At 50.2% G+C, this 17,638-nt stretch overlaps 1 protein-coding gene across 1 annotated transcript in view; it reads right to left on the minus strand.

Annotated features, from left to right (window-relative positions):
• Nucleotides 1–735: 735 nt before the first annotated feature.
• UNC50 (unc-50 inner nuclear membrane RNA binding protein) overlaps nucleotides 736–17,638 on the minus strand; it is a 126,090-nt gene continuing 109,187 nt past the window's right edge. Inside the window, exon 6 of the mRNA XM_086934217.1 lies at nucleotides 736–1,658. Coding sequence (XP_086790343.1) covers nucleotides 1,522–1,658 — 137 coding nt within the window. The 3' untranslated portion in view covers nucleotides 736–1,521. The remainder of the gene's footprint in view (nucleotides 1,659–17,638) is intronic.

The following is a 17,638-nucleotide window of genomic DNA, read 5'->3' on the forward strand; positions in this document are numbered from 1 at the left end:
TAGGTTAGTCTTCAGATCAGATGAGAGTTGTGTGAATACAGACAATATTACATATCTGTGCTTTATTGAATAGATGCAATATGTTCCATCTAATGTGCTCCGTTGGATGTTGCAAAGTCATGTAGGAACAATGCAAAATAATGCAAACCATGCAAGCCTCACATGAAGAAGATATAGATGATAACAATAATTTAGCTATGACAGAGCACTGAATAACGTAAACGAATATTTAATGGACCCTTTTCATACAAGGTAAGAGCAGATGAGATGAAAATGTAAACCACTTGCGCCCAAGGTTTTTCCAAGACAGTAGCTGCAGTAGACCTTTGCATGGCACACACAGTGAGGTGAAAGAACTTGATTGTGGATGGTTATACATTCGAAGTCTGTTACGATGGGTCCTTGGTGTTTATGGGAGAGAATGGGGTATTTATGGGTACCTTAAGATGCCAGAGATCTTATCTGGCAGAAGAGTGTTAACTGGGATCATTACAAGAGGTAAAGGCCTATTGTATAGTTTCAACAAAGTTGGGGGAAGAGTCTAAGAGCTGCAACAACAATCCCCATGATCCCCCAGAGGTCTGCATGGTTTGTTTGCAACGAGATCCATCCAGACAATCCCATAAACCTACAGCTCTAAGCCAATATCCCACAAAAACAAAAACAAAACCCAAAAATATTGTTAGGACCTAAAACATCCAGTAAATGAAAAGACTAAATGATATGCTGCATGAGTAGATAGTTTGAAAATATTTATTACACAAATGTACATATTATTTTAGGTCTTCTATTAGGAATGTACTCAATGTCCATATGTTTACTCACTGTTAACAAATTTGCACCTATTATTTTTGTTATCTTTATCCCAACCTAAAAAGAAAAACAGTTGACGTGGAAGTTCAGTGGGCATCCTAGAACCTGTTTTTTGTGAGAACCATTTAAAAATCTGGACTGGGAGGGGAATCATATTGGATGTTACCAAAACTGTGTAATAACTATTCATATCCGGAGTACCTCCTATGTCCTGGAGCTGCTCTCCAACCAGAGTAATTGACAGCAGTGTTCTCATGTTAAGCTTAAATAAGCATTTGTCAAGCATAGGCAATAGTAACAGAGTAAAAAGCTTAACTTGAAAGGGATGGAAGAAACCAAAGTCCACCTCCATCGCTACCGCCAATAAAATGGAGCTTAGTGCAACATGGCAATCATCTTCGTGATTCACGTTTTGTTTTAATTTTTAAGAAAACTAATACATTAATATCATTGTGGTACACTCATGGTAACAAACAATGTTCACAATGAGCTTTTGCATATATGATTTACGAATCATTGTTAGAGAAACGGGATACAAAAACATCCCAGAGCTCTTGTACCCAACAATGATTTATTTTATCTACAGTGAAAAGTTATCTATTTACAATTTGTACAATATATTAAACATTTCTTCAAAAACAACCAAAACAGTCCAGATAAAAAAATTGCAGTGCCATATAATACAGATAAAACCCACAACACCCCTTTTCAGTTGACTCGATACTTGTAGAAGGTGGTAAGCATGCCTGTGAAGTTCCATCCCAGTGCCAACGACAGCACATACAGCAGAATGAGAAGGGCAAATGGATAAAGCAGAACAACTGTGTTTTTCAGAAAAGGTAATGCTGTTGGAGAAACAAAGACATGATCAGCATTAATGACCACATTGCATTCCGCTACAAGAAAGTACATTTTGTCTAGGTTACTTTGCGGCTAGGAGGAAGCGGCCAAGTTTCAAAATCCACCACTAGAAAATACATCCATAAAGGCAGTATTTAATGTCATGCTGCTATTACAAATGACTAACCCTTTGCAAGTATTGTTTCATATTTATAAAGTTCTCTGGTACATAACTGTTTAGAACCTGCAAATAAAAAAAACTATAAAAATATTATTTGCAAATATCCTTTAAAGGTGCAGAAAAATGGGTAACATTGACATCTTAAGGCGAACAAATTACTAATTAATAAATAAAGCAAACCCATTAATAGCGATATCTTAACCTAATACACAAATAACCCGATCAGTTGGTGCATTTTGTTTGAGGCTTAGATAAGACTACCTCATGAATTTTCAGGATAAGCTGTGCTTTATTTACATTTTCCATGAGGTAGCTTCTTACTCATGAAAACTACTCACAGAAATGTGTTGTGAATCAGCCCTGAATTTTTGGGTGCAACTCACATCTGAGACAGAAGTGACCCACACCCACTCAAACAGCTTTCTGAATCATGCCTAAAGTGCAGGATAGAGTAACCGAAGGAAGTATTTCCATTCTTGGCAGTGCAATATAAGCACCAGCAATGGCAGATCTAAGATGGATGCATGCTGATTCTCATTACTTTTAGTTAGGTAGCACTATATTCTTTTTTTCGTTGATGCAATAAGAAACCTGTTTAACAATTCAGGCTCCAATGCATCCTTTGGGATACATAAGAGTTATAAGTAAATATTGTTCATTTTGCAATACTTTAGGCTATGTGTAATTGTAAGACACTGCCTAAATGAACCTACTTTCCATTGTTATTGAAAAGCATGCATACAGAGGCAATGGCACGCATAGCTTTACAGTACAGTGAGCATAAAAGAAGAAAAATATTACTATCCTGGGCGATTACCATTCCGGAGCCTGCACTCCCTCAACTACAATGGCAATAAACCTAGGAAAATCAAGTCCTGCACCAACCTGTATGCAGAGAAACTTCAACCTCTCATACAAGCATAGCAAGTGGGTAAGACAGTGAATGAAGGAGTATGGGAAACATGAAAAGGAAAATGGTGCATGAGGAAAAAAAGAAAGGCGAGGAAGTATATGTGCCCACCTACAGCACCAGATAATGCACCAAAAAAAGACTTTCCAATGACCAAGTCACAAAAGAATATGACAAGAGTTAGCAAGCACTGTCCATCATGACAGTTTAAAGCCAAAGATTCCTTCAGCTGAGTACGATCGTGGATAGTGAGAGCTGTTGGAGAAAGTCTGTGCTTCCTTCAATTATGAAAACATCTACCAAGTTGTTAGAGAGAGGATGTCCTAGACGTTTATTTTTTGACGGACAGTCTGCTGTTCTGCCATGGGGAAGTGTAATCAACTTGTCCCTGTGGCGGAAAAACCGCACATCAAATTTATAAAGGACTGTCAAGCAGGCAGTCATTTATAAAACATTGTCAAGAACCGACGTCTTAGCAGTTTCTGTCAATGCATATTGCAGGCTGATGCAGGGCTGCGTCAGCATGGTTAAATCTTACACCAAAGTTTTCTTTTTTTTGATTTTCAGAGAGAAAATCCCAAAACGGGATTTCCTTTTCGAAAATTAAAAAAAAATGGCTCCCCTCCCCATGGGAGTCCTCTCCCTTGGCGGGGGGAGCATTATTTGCGTGTTACTGTCCCTGACAGCAGGGCTTGCCTGGCAGTCACGGACCGTAAAAAAAAAAAAAAAAAATGGCTAAATGTCCGCCCACACTGATTGGGTAGGCAGACATGTAGCCATTTCTCCGATGGCCTGAACGCCATTAAGCCGTCTGGGAGGTTTGTCTATGGTTAGTAACATAGTAGTCACAGCAGTAGTCAAACTTAAGATCCGTTCTCAATTAAATCGGGTGGGCGGACCATTATGTTGGCGGTGTGTATACTCCGTTGTTGTTGTGATGGAGTATACATGCATAATGTTACTAAGAACAAGGGAAACCCGAAGGAATTATACAAGGGACCTTGGGCAGTAATTTATTTTAAGGAACAGTGTTCCCTAGTTTTATAAATCACAACAACAATAGACATACACCAAATGTCATGAATGTCCTTTGTCCAGCCGGACAGAATTTATTATTTTCACAATATTTTTAAGAAATTGAGTCAGTAATTTAATACAAATATCAAGTGGGCACAGCCCATGACCACCAATTTAAAGACAAAACAGAAAGAAAAAATTATTTACAAAGAACGTACAAGGCGGTCTGTTCCAGTGCTTAATTATACAGACTTGTATCAATTTTAAAACACCATTGTAAAAGTTTGTTAAAGCAGTATTTGATACATATGGTGTTTACAAGTTCCCTCGAGAGACCTCCACCTCGCCAGACCCCCATCCTGCAGCCATCGTGCTGATGCTCGATAAATGTCCGCATTTGCACGTAATCAGTCCCGTTGATTGACACGAGGCGAGTATTATAGAAGATAACTTTGCATTTTAATATGGTTGCCAACTTCGAAAAGTTGATAGGTACAAAATAAACGCGAGTGGAGAACCCATAATCGCAAAAACCCTCTGCATTATCTATTTATGAAAGTAAGCAGACAATGTCTGAAGCCGATTGATATGCCTATGGCTTAATTCCTTCCAGCCACCCAACACCGGCATCTTGGCTTCAATCCTGTTAAGATCGTATTACCCGATCTACAGGTGCAAACAAATGTGTTAAACAGAAATTTTGGTTAGACAAAACATGATTTACATTTTTGTCCTGATGATGATGTCCTGTATGTAAGTGTGACATCGAAACGTCGTCGACCTGTAAACACGATATGTATCAAATGCTAGGGGGGCGTGGCTTGGACGCCGATCGGGATGGCGGCGTGAGCTCGTAGCTCCGCGCGGATTCCCGCTAATTCTCCTGTTTTTCGGGACCCCAGGCGACCCGGAGAAGACGTTCCTGCCCTCTGAAGTGTAGGGGGACAGCTGGACGTAATCGGTTCATTGCTGGGGGACTGCTGGCCCCGAGGAGATCGAGGAAGAGGCGGCCGAGGTGTAGACCAGGGTGTGAAGAAAATGGCGGCGAGGAGATCGGATGGTCCCGGACTACAGCCCTGAGACCGGCTGTCGCCAAGCAGAGAGGGACCCTGCACCCGACTGCCCGACGCACTGGGATTGGCGGCGCGAAGCCTTGAGCCCGGGGGACGCTGCTCGATTCACCCAGGGGACCCGGGGCCCTCGTCGGCCGCCGTCCCGTGACTCATCCTCCCCCCACCGGACTAGTGGGGGTGACGGACCGGAGCTCATCCGCCTGGTCATTGCTCCTGCGACCATTGGCGGTGACACTGTGCTGCCTGGTGCCCGGTGCTCGGCACGGGCCCACGAGAGCGCCTCACAGAAAGGGTGGCCGGACTTGTGACGCAGCGCCCTGACATGGCGGCGATCGGAGGGCCGACACCCGGGGGCCGCGAAGGGGACTCGGCGACATCGACCCGGTTGAGTGAGAATCCCTCCCCGGAGCTTGACCAAGAACAGCGGCTGAACCGGCGCTTGGATGCCATCCTTGAGGCGATCACCTCCACCAAGGAGGCGTTGCATAATGACATTGCCCAAGTGGCCACGGGCCTGGGGCTGCTGCGTGCGGATCACGCGAAGCTGGCGGATCGGGTCAAGGATCATGACCAACTGTTGCTGGACCTGAAGCCCTCGGTGGTGACTGCGGAGCACAGGATTACAGACATTTTGGCCCGGCTGGACATTCTGGAACGGAGGGCGGAGGATGCCGAAGGCCGCAATAGGCGGAACAACGTGCGGGTCGTAGGCCTGCCGGAACGGATTGAGGGGGAGGATGCGGTGGCCTACATGGAGAACTGGTTCCGCACTGTGGTGGCGCCGGAGGGGCTTACTCCATTTTTCACCCTGGAGCGAGCCCACCGGGTGCCCGCTCGCCCGCCGGGGCTTGGCCGCCCCCCCCGTCCAATGGTGGTGCGGCTCCTCCATTATAAAGATCGAGACCTTCTCATCCAGCGGGCAAGGATGTCGGGTCCTTACGGGGTGGAGAACAGCAAGGTGACGATATTTCCGGACTACACGCAGGCGGTCCAAAAGGACAGGGCATCGTTCCTTGCTGTGAAGAAGGAGCTCAGGGAGGAAGGCATTCAGTACTCCTTGCTCTACCCGGCCAAGCTGCGGATTATCATGGATGGCACCACACATTTTTTCCAAACTCCGGACGACGTTTGGCACTGGCTTGAGTTGTACAGAGCGGGGACGGACAGGACGCACCAAAGTAGACGAGACCAGCCCAAGCAGCCCAGGGTGCGGCAGTCTCAACGTATCAGGTCCCGCAACAGGCGCCAGCGGGAGAAGCGGGAGGCCCAAATGGCGGCGGAGAAGAGAGACGCACTCGCGGCGACGGCGGCCATTACAGGGTCGCAACAGAATAGTGAACGAGCCGAAACGGACTCGGGTGGAGAGGGCAGCAGAACAGGAGAGGAACTTTCGGAGGCGGAGAGCCAGAAGGGGCCGACAGTGACCCCACAGACTTCGGATAGTATTATCTGCGGCTAAGACAGACTTTGGTCTTGATCGGGACTTCATGGTAGGGTGATATCCTGTTGCTGGAGGGCGGGTTGCAGGGTGGGGGAGCGGAGTGTATCTGAGGGGATGAAGGGCGGACGCGGGCTCCGCTGGCTGGGGTCGGCGGCGACTCACCCCCCCTAGGCCCTTAAGGCCGACTGTGGTGGAGACCACAGGGTAGGTGTGCGAGTAGTTGGTTCAAGGTTTGGATGGGGGCGGCCATTGGGTTCGTATGCTCTGTCCTGGGGAGTGGGGGTTGGGGTATGTTTCAGTTTTGGGGTTGTTGGGGGGGGGGCAACTGCATTGGGGGGGTCATGGACCGTGGGAGTGTGAAATGGACTGTACGGACTTGGTATGGGGACATTACCTAATTTGAAATGCCTAACGTGGAATGTCCGGGGGCTGCGGACTATGGTGAAGCGTCACAAAGTGCATGCATACCTGGTACGCAGGGGGGTCCAGATAGCTATGCTCCAGGAGACTCATCTCACTAAAAAAGAGTGCGCTGCCTTGCAGAAAAGATGGCGGGCCAGGTTTTTGGCACCACTTATTCAGCGTATGCCAGGGGGGTCTTGATCTGGGTGAGGGCGGGGATCCCCTTCCAGGTCCTGAATCAGGTAATAGATCCGGATGGCAGGTTTGTAGCGGTGGAGGGGAGACTGTATGGACGGGACGTGGTTTTATGTTGTGTTTATGCACCTAACACTGACCAAGGCCGATACTTTGATGGCCTCTCGGGGTCCTTGGCCTCTTTCCTGGCGGGTCCGATAGTATTAGGGGGGGACTTCAATTCAATTACGGATGTGGCTCTGGATAGGTCCCATCCCCCCCTGGTAGACTCTCCTGTGCGCAGGCTGGCCGCGCACAGGAAGGACTGGCAAGAACGGTGGGGGTTGCTGGATGTCTGGAGGGAGAGGCACAGGGGAACCAGGGATTACTCCTTTTATTCTGCCTTACATGATTTGCATGTTAGGATTGATTCGGTGCTCTGTGGGGGCTCTCTAGCGCCATTGATCACCCATGCTGAGTATCTCGCTAGGACGATATCTGATCATAACCCCCTGTTGGTGCATATTCAATGGCAGAGGGAGCGCTCAGTAATTCCAACATGGCGGCTTCGGCCGGAGACGCTAGAGGATTCTGTGTTCGACGATGCGGTCCGGCAGGGCATTGATAGTTATTTCGGTGTGAACGCAGGAACGGCGACGAGCAGGTCTGTTGAATGGGATGCAATGAAAGTGGTGGTGAGAGGGGTGTGCCTGGGTAGGTTCTCGAATGCTCGAACGACTGTGCTGAATGACCTAATGAAAGCGGAGGAGACTTTGAGGGACCTGGAACGCCGCAGGCCTACTAAGCCAGGTTTACAGGCCCAGTTACTGGACGCGAAGGAAGTGGTGGCCGCGGAGACGGAACGTTTGAGATGCTATGATTACAGGCAGTACATGATTAGGGCGCACGCAGAAAGGGACAAGGTGGGTACCCTCTTGGCCAGATTAGCTAGCCCGGAACTTAGGGGTTGCCCGATCCTCAGCATTACTGACGCACAGGGAGAGATGGTGTACTCTCAGGCGGCTGTAGTAGACCGCTTTCGGGGTTACTATGAGGAATTGTACCGGAGTCAGCTGGGAGTGGGGGTGCAGGACATCGTGGAGTACCTGGGGGAGAGGCCGCTTCCGGTCTTGGACGAGGGCGACGCGACGGACCTGGGTAGCCCGATCACGCTAACGGAAATTCGAGTGGCTATCAAACATATGGCCCGTAACAAGACGCCAGGGGTGGACGGCCTCCCAATCGAATTCTATCAGCACTATGTAGACGCTCTGGCGCCCAGGCTGCTGGTGGTATATACGGAGGCCTTCGAGAAGGGGGTGTTGCCTGCCTCCATGCGGGAGGCCTTGATAGTACCACTCCTCAAGCCTGGCCGGGATGCCGCGGACGTGAGGTCTTATCGCCCACTGTCCATGCTGACGGTGGATTACAAGATCCTGAGTCGCATCCTAGCCACTAGACTGGCCCCTCACATGACGGGCCTGGTGCACAGGGACCAGGCCGGGTTTATACCCACGAGGAGTACGGCGATGAATATCCGCCGCCTAGTGGGAATAATGGACGCCATCTTGGAAGGGGAGGGGTCGCCAGCGGTACTGTCCGTGGATATTGAGAAGGCCTTCGATAGTTTGGAATGGCCTTTCCTGGATGGAGTGCTGGAGCGGTTTGGCATGGGCGATGGGTTTAGGAGGTGGACGAGGGTCTTGTATAACTCGGCGACGGCGAGGGTACGATTGGGCGGCCTGGTATCCGCCGCGTATCCGGTGGGCAGGGGAACACGACAGGGATGCTCTCTCTCCCCTCTATTGTTTGCCCTGGCGATGGAACCCTTGGCGGTCCATGCGAGGTCCGGCGACCGTTACGCGGGAGTGGTGGGGGATGGGCAATGGCACTATATATCGCTTTATGCGGATGACCTGCTCCTGTACCTAGCAGACACCTCGGGGGCGTTGGTCGGAGCGATGGCTCTGCTGTCCGAGTTCGGCCGATTGTCGGGCCTTAAGGTCAATTGGGCAAAGACCTGTGTGTTTCCGCTGAGAGCGGGATCGCCAGCCCCTAGCAGCGACCTGGGTGTGACGTGGGAGCCCTCTTGCATCGTCTACTTGGGGGTCCGCATTTACCACTCAGCCGCCGACCTCCTGGAGGGTAACATTGGCCGTTGTGTCCGGTCACTGCGGGGTAGTTTGTCTTTCTGGTCGACCCTACCGCTGACAGTCCTGGGCAGGATAGCATTGTTGAAAATGGTGGCGCTCCCGCGCTTCCTTTATTATTTCCGAACGCTACCGGTTTGGATTCCCCAAGGGGTGTTTAGGGACCTGCGGTCCATGATTATTGGCTTTCTGTGGGGGCATGGCCGTCGTAGGGTAGCCTTGAGCACGCTCCTTCGCCCCAAGCTGGAGGGGGGCATGGCTGTGCCCGATCTTGAGCTATATTATTTGGCGGCGCAGTTGCAGGTCCTAACGCAGAATGTGGCCAGGGTGTTCCGGGGGCCGGTGGAAGACCGGGATCGGGGGATACAGCGCCACGTGCTGTCGTACATCATTATGCAGCAACGGCTCGAATTACGGGCCCTCACCATGGAGGAGCGGACGCTCCGGCTGTGCTGGCAGAGGAGCCTCCGGAGAGCGAGAGCATCGCGGCCTTATGCCCCGGAGATCCCGATCGGGATGTTGACGGCTTTACCGCACGGAGGGGACTGGTCCCCGCTGATGGATTGGGAGGACGCGGGGTTGCAGGTGGTGGGCGACTTGTATATAGATGGGGCGTTGGCACCGTTTGACGTGCTCCGGGACCAGTTCGGACTGCCTGAAGGGGGTTTCCTACTGCACGCGGCTATAGTGGCTGCTGTGCAAAAGCACTGGAAGGAGGGGCTCCTGGAACCCGCGACGACTATGGCATGCCAATATGTGGTGATGGCGGCTGGCACATTCAAAGCTGTGACGTGCCTCCATAACAGGATGCTGAACGATGGGCTGGAACCACTCCATGGGCTCAAGGCTAAGTGGGAGGAGAGCGTTGGCCGGCCCATACCGGATACGGCATGGGGCCATATCCTGCGACGCACGTGGAAGGGCACTAGGAATGCGCGCTTTCAGCAGGTCCATTTTTATGTGCTCCATAGGGCCTACCTAACCCCAGAGAAACTACAGCGGCACTTTAGGGTGCCGGATGCCTGTTGCCCCCGGTGCTCGTCCCCAGGGGCGGACATGGACCACTTGTTTTGGGGGTGTCCGCAACTGGGAACTTATTGGGCGGAGGTAGGGGACCTCCTGAATGAAGTGACTGACAGGGAGGTAGACTTCGACATGGCGACGTGTCTATTGCTCTGGTTCCCACATACTAAGCACACCAAGGTGACCAGTAAATTTATAGATCTGGGCCTGATATTGGCTCAAAGGGAAATATCGTGGCACTGGAAGGCCAGGGGGGGTCCCTCACTGCGTAGATGGAAGAATGAGTTGCTGCGATGGTCTGACTGCGAGAGCGTGCTCCGGATGAAGCAAGCGGTGAAGTTGGGGACTGAGAAGGCTCTGGATGCAGCGCGTGCGTGGGAGTTAGTGGTACAGGCTCTGCGTGATGCTTTGGTTGAGGATGAAGACGGCGAGGACTAAGCCGCTGGACACCGCGGGGCGAACACAGAAGTATGCCATCATGCACTGTAGTGGAACCATCCAGTTCAGTAGAGCGAAGCACACACCTTAGCAGTTGCCAGGGGGGGGGGGGCGTTGGGGGGGTTAGTTATAGAGGGGGTTGGGGAGGGCCGGAAGCCGTTGGAGGGTTGCTGGTGGTGGCCTGGATCTCCTGGGACTGGGGGTATTGAGTGGCGGGCGGATTGAGTGGTTGGAACGGCCTGGCACGAAGGCCCAAATAGCCTAGAACAGGCCCCGATGGGGGCGATTACGTTGATACCTTGGAGATGGCTGACGGGACTGTTGTTGTGGGTGGGGGGGTAAAAGCAGATACTCAAAACGACCTTTCGCCAGGGTCCCAATGGGACGTACACTGTGTTGTGCTCCTCCGGAGCGATCTGATATGCCGCCCGGCCTCCGGGATGCGGGCTGAATGGCTGTGTACAATTGTGAACTGTTACTGGTGGGAGGGGCCCACAAATGTACTGGCTGATTACTTTTTTCCTGCTGTTTATAACTCTGCAATAAAAATATATTTAAAAAAAAAAAAAAAATGTATCAAATGCTAAACAAGAGGGGGCGTGGCTTGGCCACCAACAGGAATGGATGCGTGAGCACGAAGCTCCGTGCCCACCTCCGGTTTTATCCTGTATATCTTTGCCCTGCTGTCCCTAGAGGGTCGGACATACCCACCTCCCTCTGCGTGGGCTCTGTGGAGCCGTCCGGTATGGAGAGTGCCGACCTGCAGCTACGGAATGCTGAACCTCCGGGGAGTTCATTAGACCAGCGCCGGCCATCTTTTTGTGGCCTACACAGCTGGGCTCATCCCCGGCCTCGAGAAAGCAGTTAGCCGGGCCGGAGTGCGGGTGAGTCTGCCCCAGATTACGGCGGGAGCCGGTGCACTGGCGGAAACTTGGAGCGAAGACACCGGAGGTGAGATGGACCTCAGAGCGGCCGGAGATCCCAGCGGTGCCCTGCTGTGGCCTCGGTGAGCTGAAGAAGCGCTGCATTCTCGTGACCCTCGGACCTCGAGGTGAGATTGACAGTGCGGCCTGCTGGGCCCTTGCAGATGCGGATACCTCCAGGGGCCCATCGGCCTGCGTGTCCGGAGCGAGCGGTGTGGTGGAGAAGACCGGCTGTATCGCAGAGGGCCCCCACGGATACCTTTGTGGGGCGGCGCTGCGCACTTCCACGGGCTGGAGCATTCGGCCTAGGCCCTGGCCGGGAACACGCAAGGGACCAACTGGAGGAATTGATTGGCTGCCCCGACTGGACGCGGTCCTACCTGCTGACCCGGGGTGCCGGCGGGCACCACGTGCGGGAGACACGCGTTCCGCCCCATTACTCCAGTACTGATCCCTGCGGCTCCTGTTGAGGAGTAGGGCAGTCTATTGGAAGACCTTAACAGGCCACGAACCGGCAGCGAGGGACCCAAGGGAGTTGACAGAGCTCCGCCTCTTTTGCCCGGGGACAATATCGACGGGGGACAGTTTCTAGGCCCTGCGACCAGCGGACATTGGTGTTGCGAGTGCTGGGGGTGGACTGAAGCTCACCATCACTTCCGAACTGTGGCCTAGATGATGGACTAAGATTGGCACAATCACCTGCACATCTGGGTCGTCTTCGATTCTACTTCTGAGGGCTCTGCGGGTCCTCTGGAGCCTGGAGTGGTCCGGAGCTTTCCTGGGACGCATGTAGAGCAGGCCAGCCACGCAGATTCAGTGTCTCACAAGGCGGGTTCGGCTGCATGTGAAGAGGTCGCAACACAAATGGAGAGACTCCGCTGTTTTGACCGTAAGGAATACCTCATTCGGGCTCACGCTGAGCGGGATAAGGTGGGCTCCCTGTTGGCCTGGTTGGCTAATCCTGCCGCCCGCGGCACCCCAATTCTGTCCCTGTCTACTGTGGAAGGCCGTTTGGTATATTCCCAGAAAGAAATTAATGACCAATTCTTCGCTTACGATGAACACCTCTATAGGAGCGCGATGCCAGACATATCTGGGGTCCTTGATGATTTCCTAGCCGCTGCTCAACTACCATGCCTAGATCCGGAACTGGCAGATAGCTTAGGAGGAGAGATAACAGAGGGTGAGATTCGTACAGTGATCAAACATATGGCTCGCCGTAAAACCCCTGGTGCGGACGGTTTACCGATCGAGTTTTACGCAGCATATGCATAAATACTGGCCCCACGATTGCAAGCTATTTACTGGGAAGCTGGGGACAACGGTGTATTGCCTGCGACTGCCCGGGAGACACTTATAATCCCATTATTAAAGCGTGGGGGGGATGCCAGCTCTCGATCAGCTTATCGACCATTATCCATGCTTCCAGTTGACTACAAAATCTTGAGCAAGATCCTAGCGACACGACTCCTAACTCACATGAGGGCCCTGATTCATCCGGATCAGGCCGGCTTCATTCCCCAGCGCACCACGGCGACATGTATACATCCGCTCATTAGGATCATGGGGGAAGATTTCGAAGGGCTCCCAGAGGCTGCTGTGCTTTCAATCGACATTGAAAAGGCCTTTGACAGTGTTGAATGGCCCTACCTGTTCCGAGTCTTGAAGGCATTTGGATTGGGTGACCGGTTTGTGAAATGGACTGCATTGCTCTATAATGCAGCTACGGCTAGAGTGAAAACGGGAGCCACGATATCGGCCGCGTATCGGGCGGGCCGTGGGACGCGCCAAGGGTGTTCGCTGTCACCCCTCTTGTTTGCGCTGGCCATCGAGCCCTTAGCGTCTCATGCTCGAATAGGACAGGCGTACGAAGGTTTGACGCTGAGGAGTGAGACCCAATATATATCTGTGTACGCAGACGATCTGCTGATGTTCTTGGCGGATATAATCGACTTACTACACGGAGCCAAACTTCTGCTTCACAATTTTGGCCAACTCTCGAGACTGAAGGTCAATATGGGAAAGACCTGCCTTTTCCCAATGACCCCTGGAGAACATGCGCCCCAGATCACTGGGAACCTTCGTTGGGAGCATCACTGTCTCCAATATTTGGGTTCTCATATTTATCACTCTCAACTAGACTTGCTGGAGGGCAATGTGAACAGGGCGATCAGGAACCTACAGAGTAACATTGGGTTTTGGCGTACCCTACCTCTCTCTGTGGCGGGGAGGGTGGCTTTGCTGAAAATGGTGGCGCTTCCTCGCCTATTGTATTTTTTTCGCACATTGCCGGTGTGGATTCCAGCGTCGATCTTTCGGAAACTTTGTTCCTTGACTACGGGATTTATCTGGGGATAGGGCAGGCGACGAGTCGCTTTGACCTCCCTGATGCGTCCTAGGGCAGAGGGAGGACTAGGGGTCCCTGATTTTGAATGGTACTACCTGGCAGCGCAATTGCAATGGCTTACGCAGGCAGTGGCTCAGGAGTTCAGGGGACCAGAGGGACCACAGGAAAGACTAATTCCCAGATATGTACTATCTTTTATAGTATTGAATCAGAAGATAGAATTAGATCACCTCACACTTGAAGAACGTACCATTCGTCTCTGCTGGAATCGGAGTCAAAAACGATCGGGTACCACTCACCAGTATGCCCCAGAGATTCCTCTGGGAATGTGTACGGCTCTCCCACACGGCGGCAGTTGGTCAGCGTTGGCTGTTTGGGAAGATCTTGGGCTGCATATGGTTGGAGATCTATATAAAGATGGGGCCCTGCTGACTTTTCAAGAGTTGCAGACCACTTACGGGCTCCCGAGGGGAGATTATTTGCTTCATGCCGCGTTGGTAGCTGGCATTCAGAAGCAATGGAGTATGGGGCTCTCTGAGCCTCTGACCTCTCTGGGCTGCCAATACGTGGTTATGGAGGCTGGTACTTACAAGGCTGTGACATGCCTCTACAGGAGGCTATCGACAGAAACTTTGTTGCCTCTGGAGGGTTTGCGAGGTAAATTGGAAGAAGATATCGGAAAACCCTGGAAGGGTACTCGGAACGTTAGATTTCAACTAGTTCAGTTTTTTACGTTACATCGGGCGTACTTAACTCCGGTTAAGATCTCACAATATTTTGGCGGCGCTACCTCACAATGCCCAAGATGTAGGGTTGATGGAGCTGATGTCTCCCACATGTTTTGGTTGTGTACAAGCCTGACAAATTATTGGACAGCAGTGGTAGCTTGTTTGAATACTGTAACAGGCCGGCAGATAGAGGCGGACATGGGAACCTGTTTATTACTATGGTTCCCACATACCCCCAGGACGAAAGTTACTGGCAAATTTTACGACCTGGGTTTGATTCTGGCCAAGAGAGAACTTACCATGCATTGGAAATCGAACGTAGGCCCTAGTTATATGAGGTAGAAGGCGAATCTACTGCGTTGGGCACAAGCTGAGGGAACGCTCCGAGTACAGCAGGCCAGGCGATTAGATAATGATAGATCCCTAACAGTAGCTAGAGCTTGGGAGGCATTGGTGACAGCGCTCAAGACCCCTGCAGAAAGTTCAAGCGAGGGAGATGAAGGTGTGGATTAGGGATGCATAACCAATTGGATCCGATCATGGAGAAGGAAGGAAGAGTGGAGATTTTCACAATGGGTTTATCTCGAGAAGACGTCCCCTTTGCATCACCTACAGTGGAGAATTTACGATTTAAGGAAGGTACCCATATATGATGAGCGTCTTATGTATTGGTCACAGGCGCACTGACAGGGGGTGAGGGGTATGGGGGGGGGGATTTAGGTTTGTCATTGCGGGTCCAGAGTGTCATTTACTGCTGTGTGAAATGTCGATAAAACGACCTGGTGTGTTATTGTACATGGTGCTCACTTTGTTTGCAGATAACAATAACATTTGTTTACGAAAAAAATTATGCTAAACAAGAAACAACCTGGAGCCCACACAAAGGGCATATACAAAACACAAAAGATTAGCAGAAGAACGGTTTCAGGGCTTTACAAAAAGCACCATACTCAGATGCTGAGCCAATCTGATTCTCAGTGGAGTGAAGAGGCCCCCATTTCTCTCACATCTACGACTGTGAGTAAATTCGGCCTTCTCTATCCACTCTAAGGCGTTCACAATAACCTATACCTTTTGATGGCCCAGACCACAGGAGTTACTAGTCTCTTCAAAATTCCAAGTGTTGTTATTCACACAGAAATTGTAGCTGAAAGCTCCTTATCAAAGGCGGTCAGAAAAACTGTGGAAATTGTTGCAGAAAAGCTAGTTTCTGTACAGTATTCCCCCAAAACTCGTAATTTTAATTATTTAACTCCACACTGAAATATCAGGAACTCTGGTTACGGTAATTCCAGGGCAGGAAAGTAACAGTGAATTATCTACCTACTCATTCTCCCAAATGAATGCATAAAACCTGATTCAGAGTTGGTACCATGCCTCTAAGGTATCACCATCTTCCAAGCATACAAAGGCAGTTCTACTGAATAAGCATGGACAGACCTGAATATTTACTTCACTTAATGCTATAAAGTAGCTTGGCTGCTCAGAGTAGTGCAATAAAAAAGCTCAAAAACAACAATAAATAAAAGACTTCAAAAAATGTTGAAATTACATTTGATGTTTACTGATGCTAAAGACTAATAAATCCAGATGCGGCTTAACTGCTAGAGCGGCCGACTTTGAAGCTGGGGAACCAAGTTTGAGGGAGACGGGGGTATACGGAAAGCCGTCCTTCTCAATATTCGATCCATAAAAAAGCATGAACTCCAGCTTTTTGACCTCCTCACAGCACAGCCTGATGTCATGTTTACAACAGAAACATGTCTCAACGAGGGCTCAAACCCTACCATCGCCAGCGCCCTCCCATCAGAGTAGAAGATTCTTAGGAAGGATAGATCTGGCGGTAGGGGTGGTGGTGTGGCGATTATATATAAAAACCCACTCTCCTGCCAATTAATACCTAGAGCTAGAAGGGCCAGAGGGACTGTTTCCATCTGACGATCTCGGCTCCCCAGTCTATCGCAGACGCAGTAATTTAGAGCCCACCGGAAAAGGTTCTGTCCAAGTCTCCGTCTTACTGTAAAAATCGATCGAAAAGCTTTAGATCAAATAACATCAGAGGCTTTAGCAGCTTCACTTTGCCATCATCCTATACCAGCTAACAATAACTTAGAACATGAGGTACTCTCTTTGGAAGGCTGGCTTCAGGAGTGGACCATGCAGCTAGGTCACGAGTGACCAAACAAGGCAGAACCTCAGCACCGTGGTTTACTGAGTCCTTAAGGAAAAGTAAAAGTGCATGTAAAAATCTAGAAAGTTTATGGAGAAGAAATTTCGATCCCATAAATAAACTTACCTATAAAGCGGCTTTGAAGGCCCACTATGCTAAAGTTTGAGAGGAAAAGAAAAGTTTGTTAGCGATAAAAATTGAACAAGCTGAAAACTGCGCTAAAGAATTGTTCAAGATTGTCAAGGACTTCTCACCTAATGCTTCAAAAAGCTTCCTTGCCCCTACCTATGAATGGACAAATAGAATTGCACAATACTTTTACAGAAACATTAAAACTATTCAGGACTCTTTTAGTAGCCGCCCCCCCCCCCCTGGACGGGGAGAGCAATATTGATAGCCTCTCCCTGTATGCCCCACTTCGGAGAACACCCTTTTGGAGTTTACTCCTATGACCATGGCCACTTTACTTAAAATTATGAAGGCCCTGAAATCTGGATCCCCTCTGACCCCTGTCCAGCAAATATTTTGCCATCAATTGCTGAAGTAATAAATCCAGCTGTCAACTGGATACTGAATCTATCCCTGTCCGAAGGAAGGATACCAGAAATTTAGAAGCATGGAAAAATTCTTCCGCTCCTAAAAAACCATTAGCGGATCCCTTGGTAGCCAGCAATTATAGACCCATATCGCTTCTACCTTATTTCTCCAAGGCTTTGTAGAAATATGTGAATGCCATCATCACAGATTTTATTGAGGTCAGCCAGGTGCTCCACCTGAGCCAGTCAGGATTTGAAGCAAACTTCAGTACAGAAACGGCTCTATTAGAAATCTCAGAGACTATCAAAACCATCCTTGATAGAGGAGGAAAGGCTGTGCTGATATTATTAGATCTTTCTGCGGCTTTCGACACCGTGCCACATGAATGCCTCCTTCATAGACTAAGGCAGAGCGGCATTGGGGGCACAGTGCTCAGATGGTTTTTCTTCCTTTCTAGATAGCCGCCAGCAA

The sequence above is a fragment of the Lissotriton vulgaris genome, chromosome 8 (genome assembly GCF_964263255.1).
Source record: "Lissotriton vulgaris chromosome 8, aLisVul1.2, whole genome shotgun sequence".
Taxonomy (NCBI): Eukaryota; Metazoa; Chordata; class Amphibia; order Caudata; family Salamandridae; genus Lissotriton; species Lissotriton vulgaris.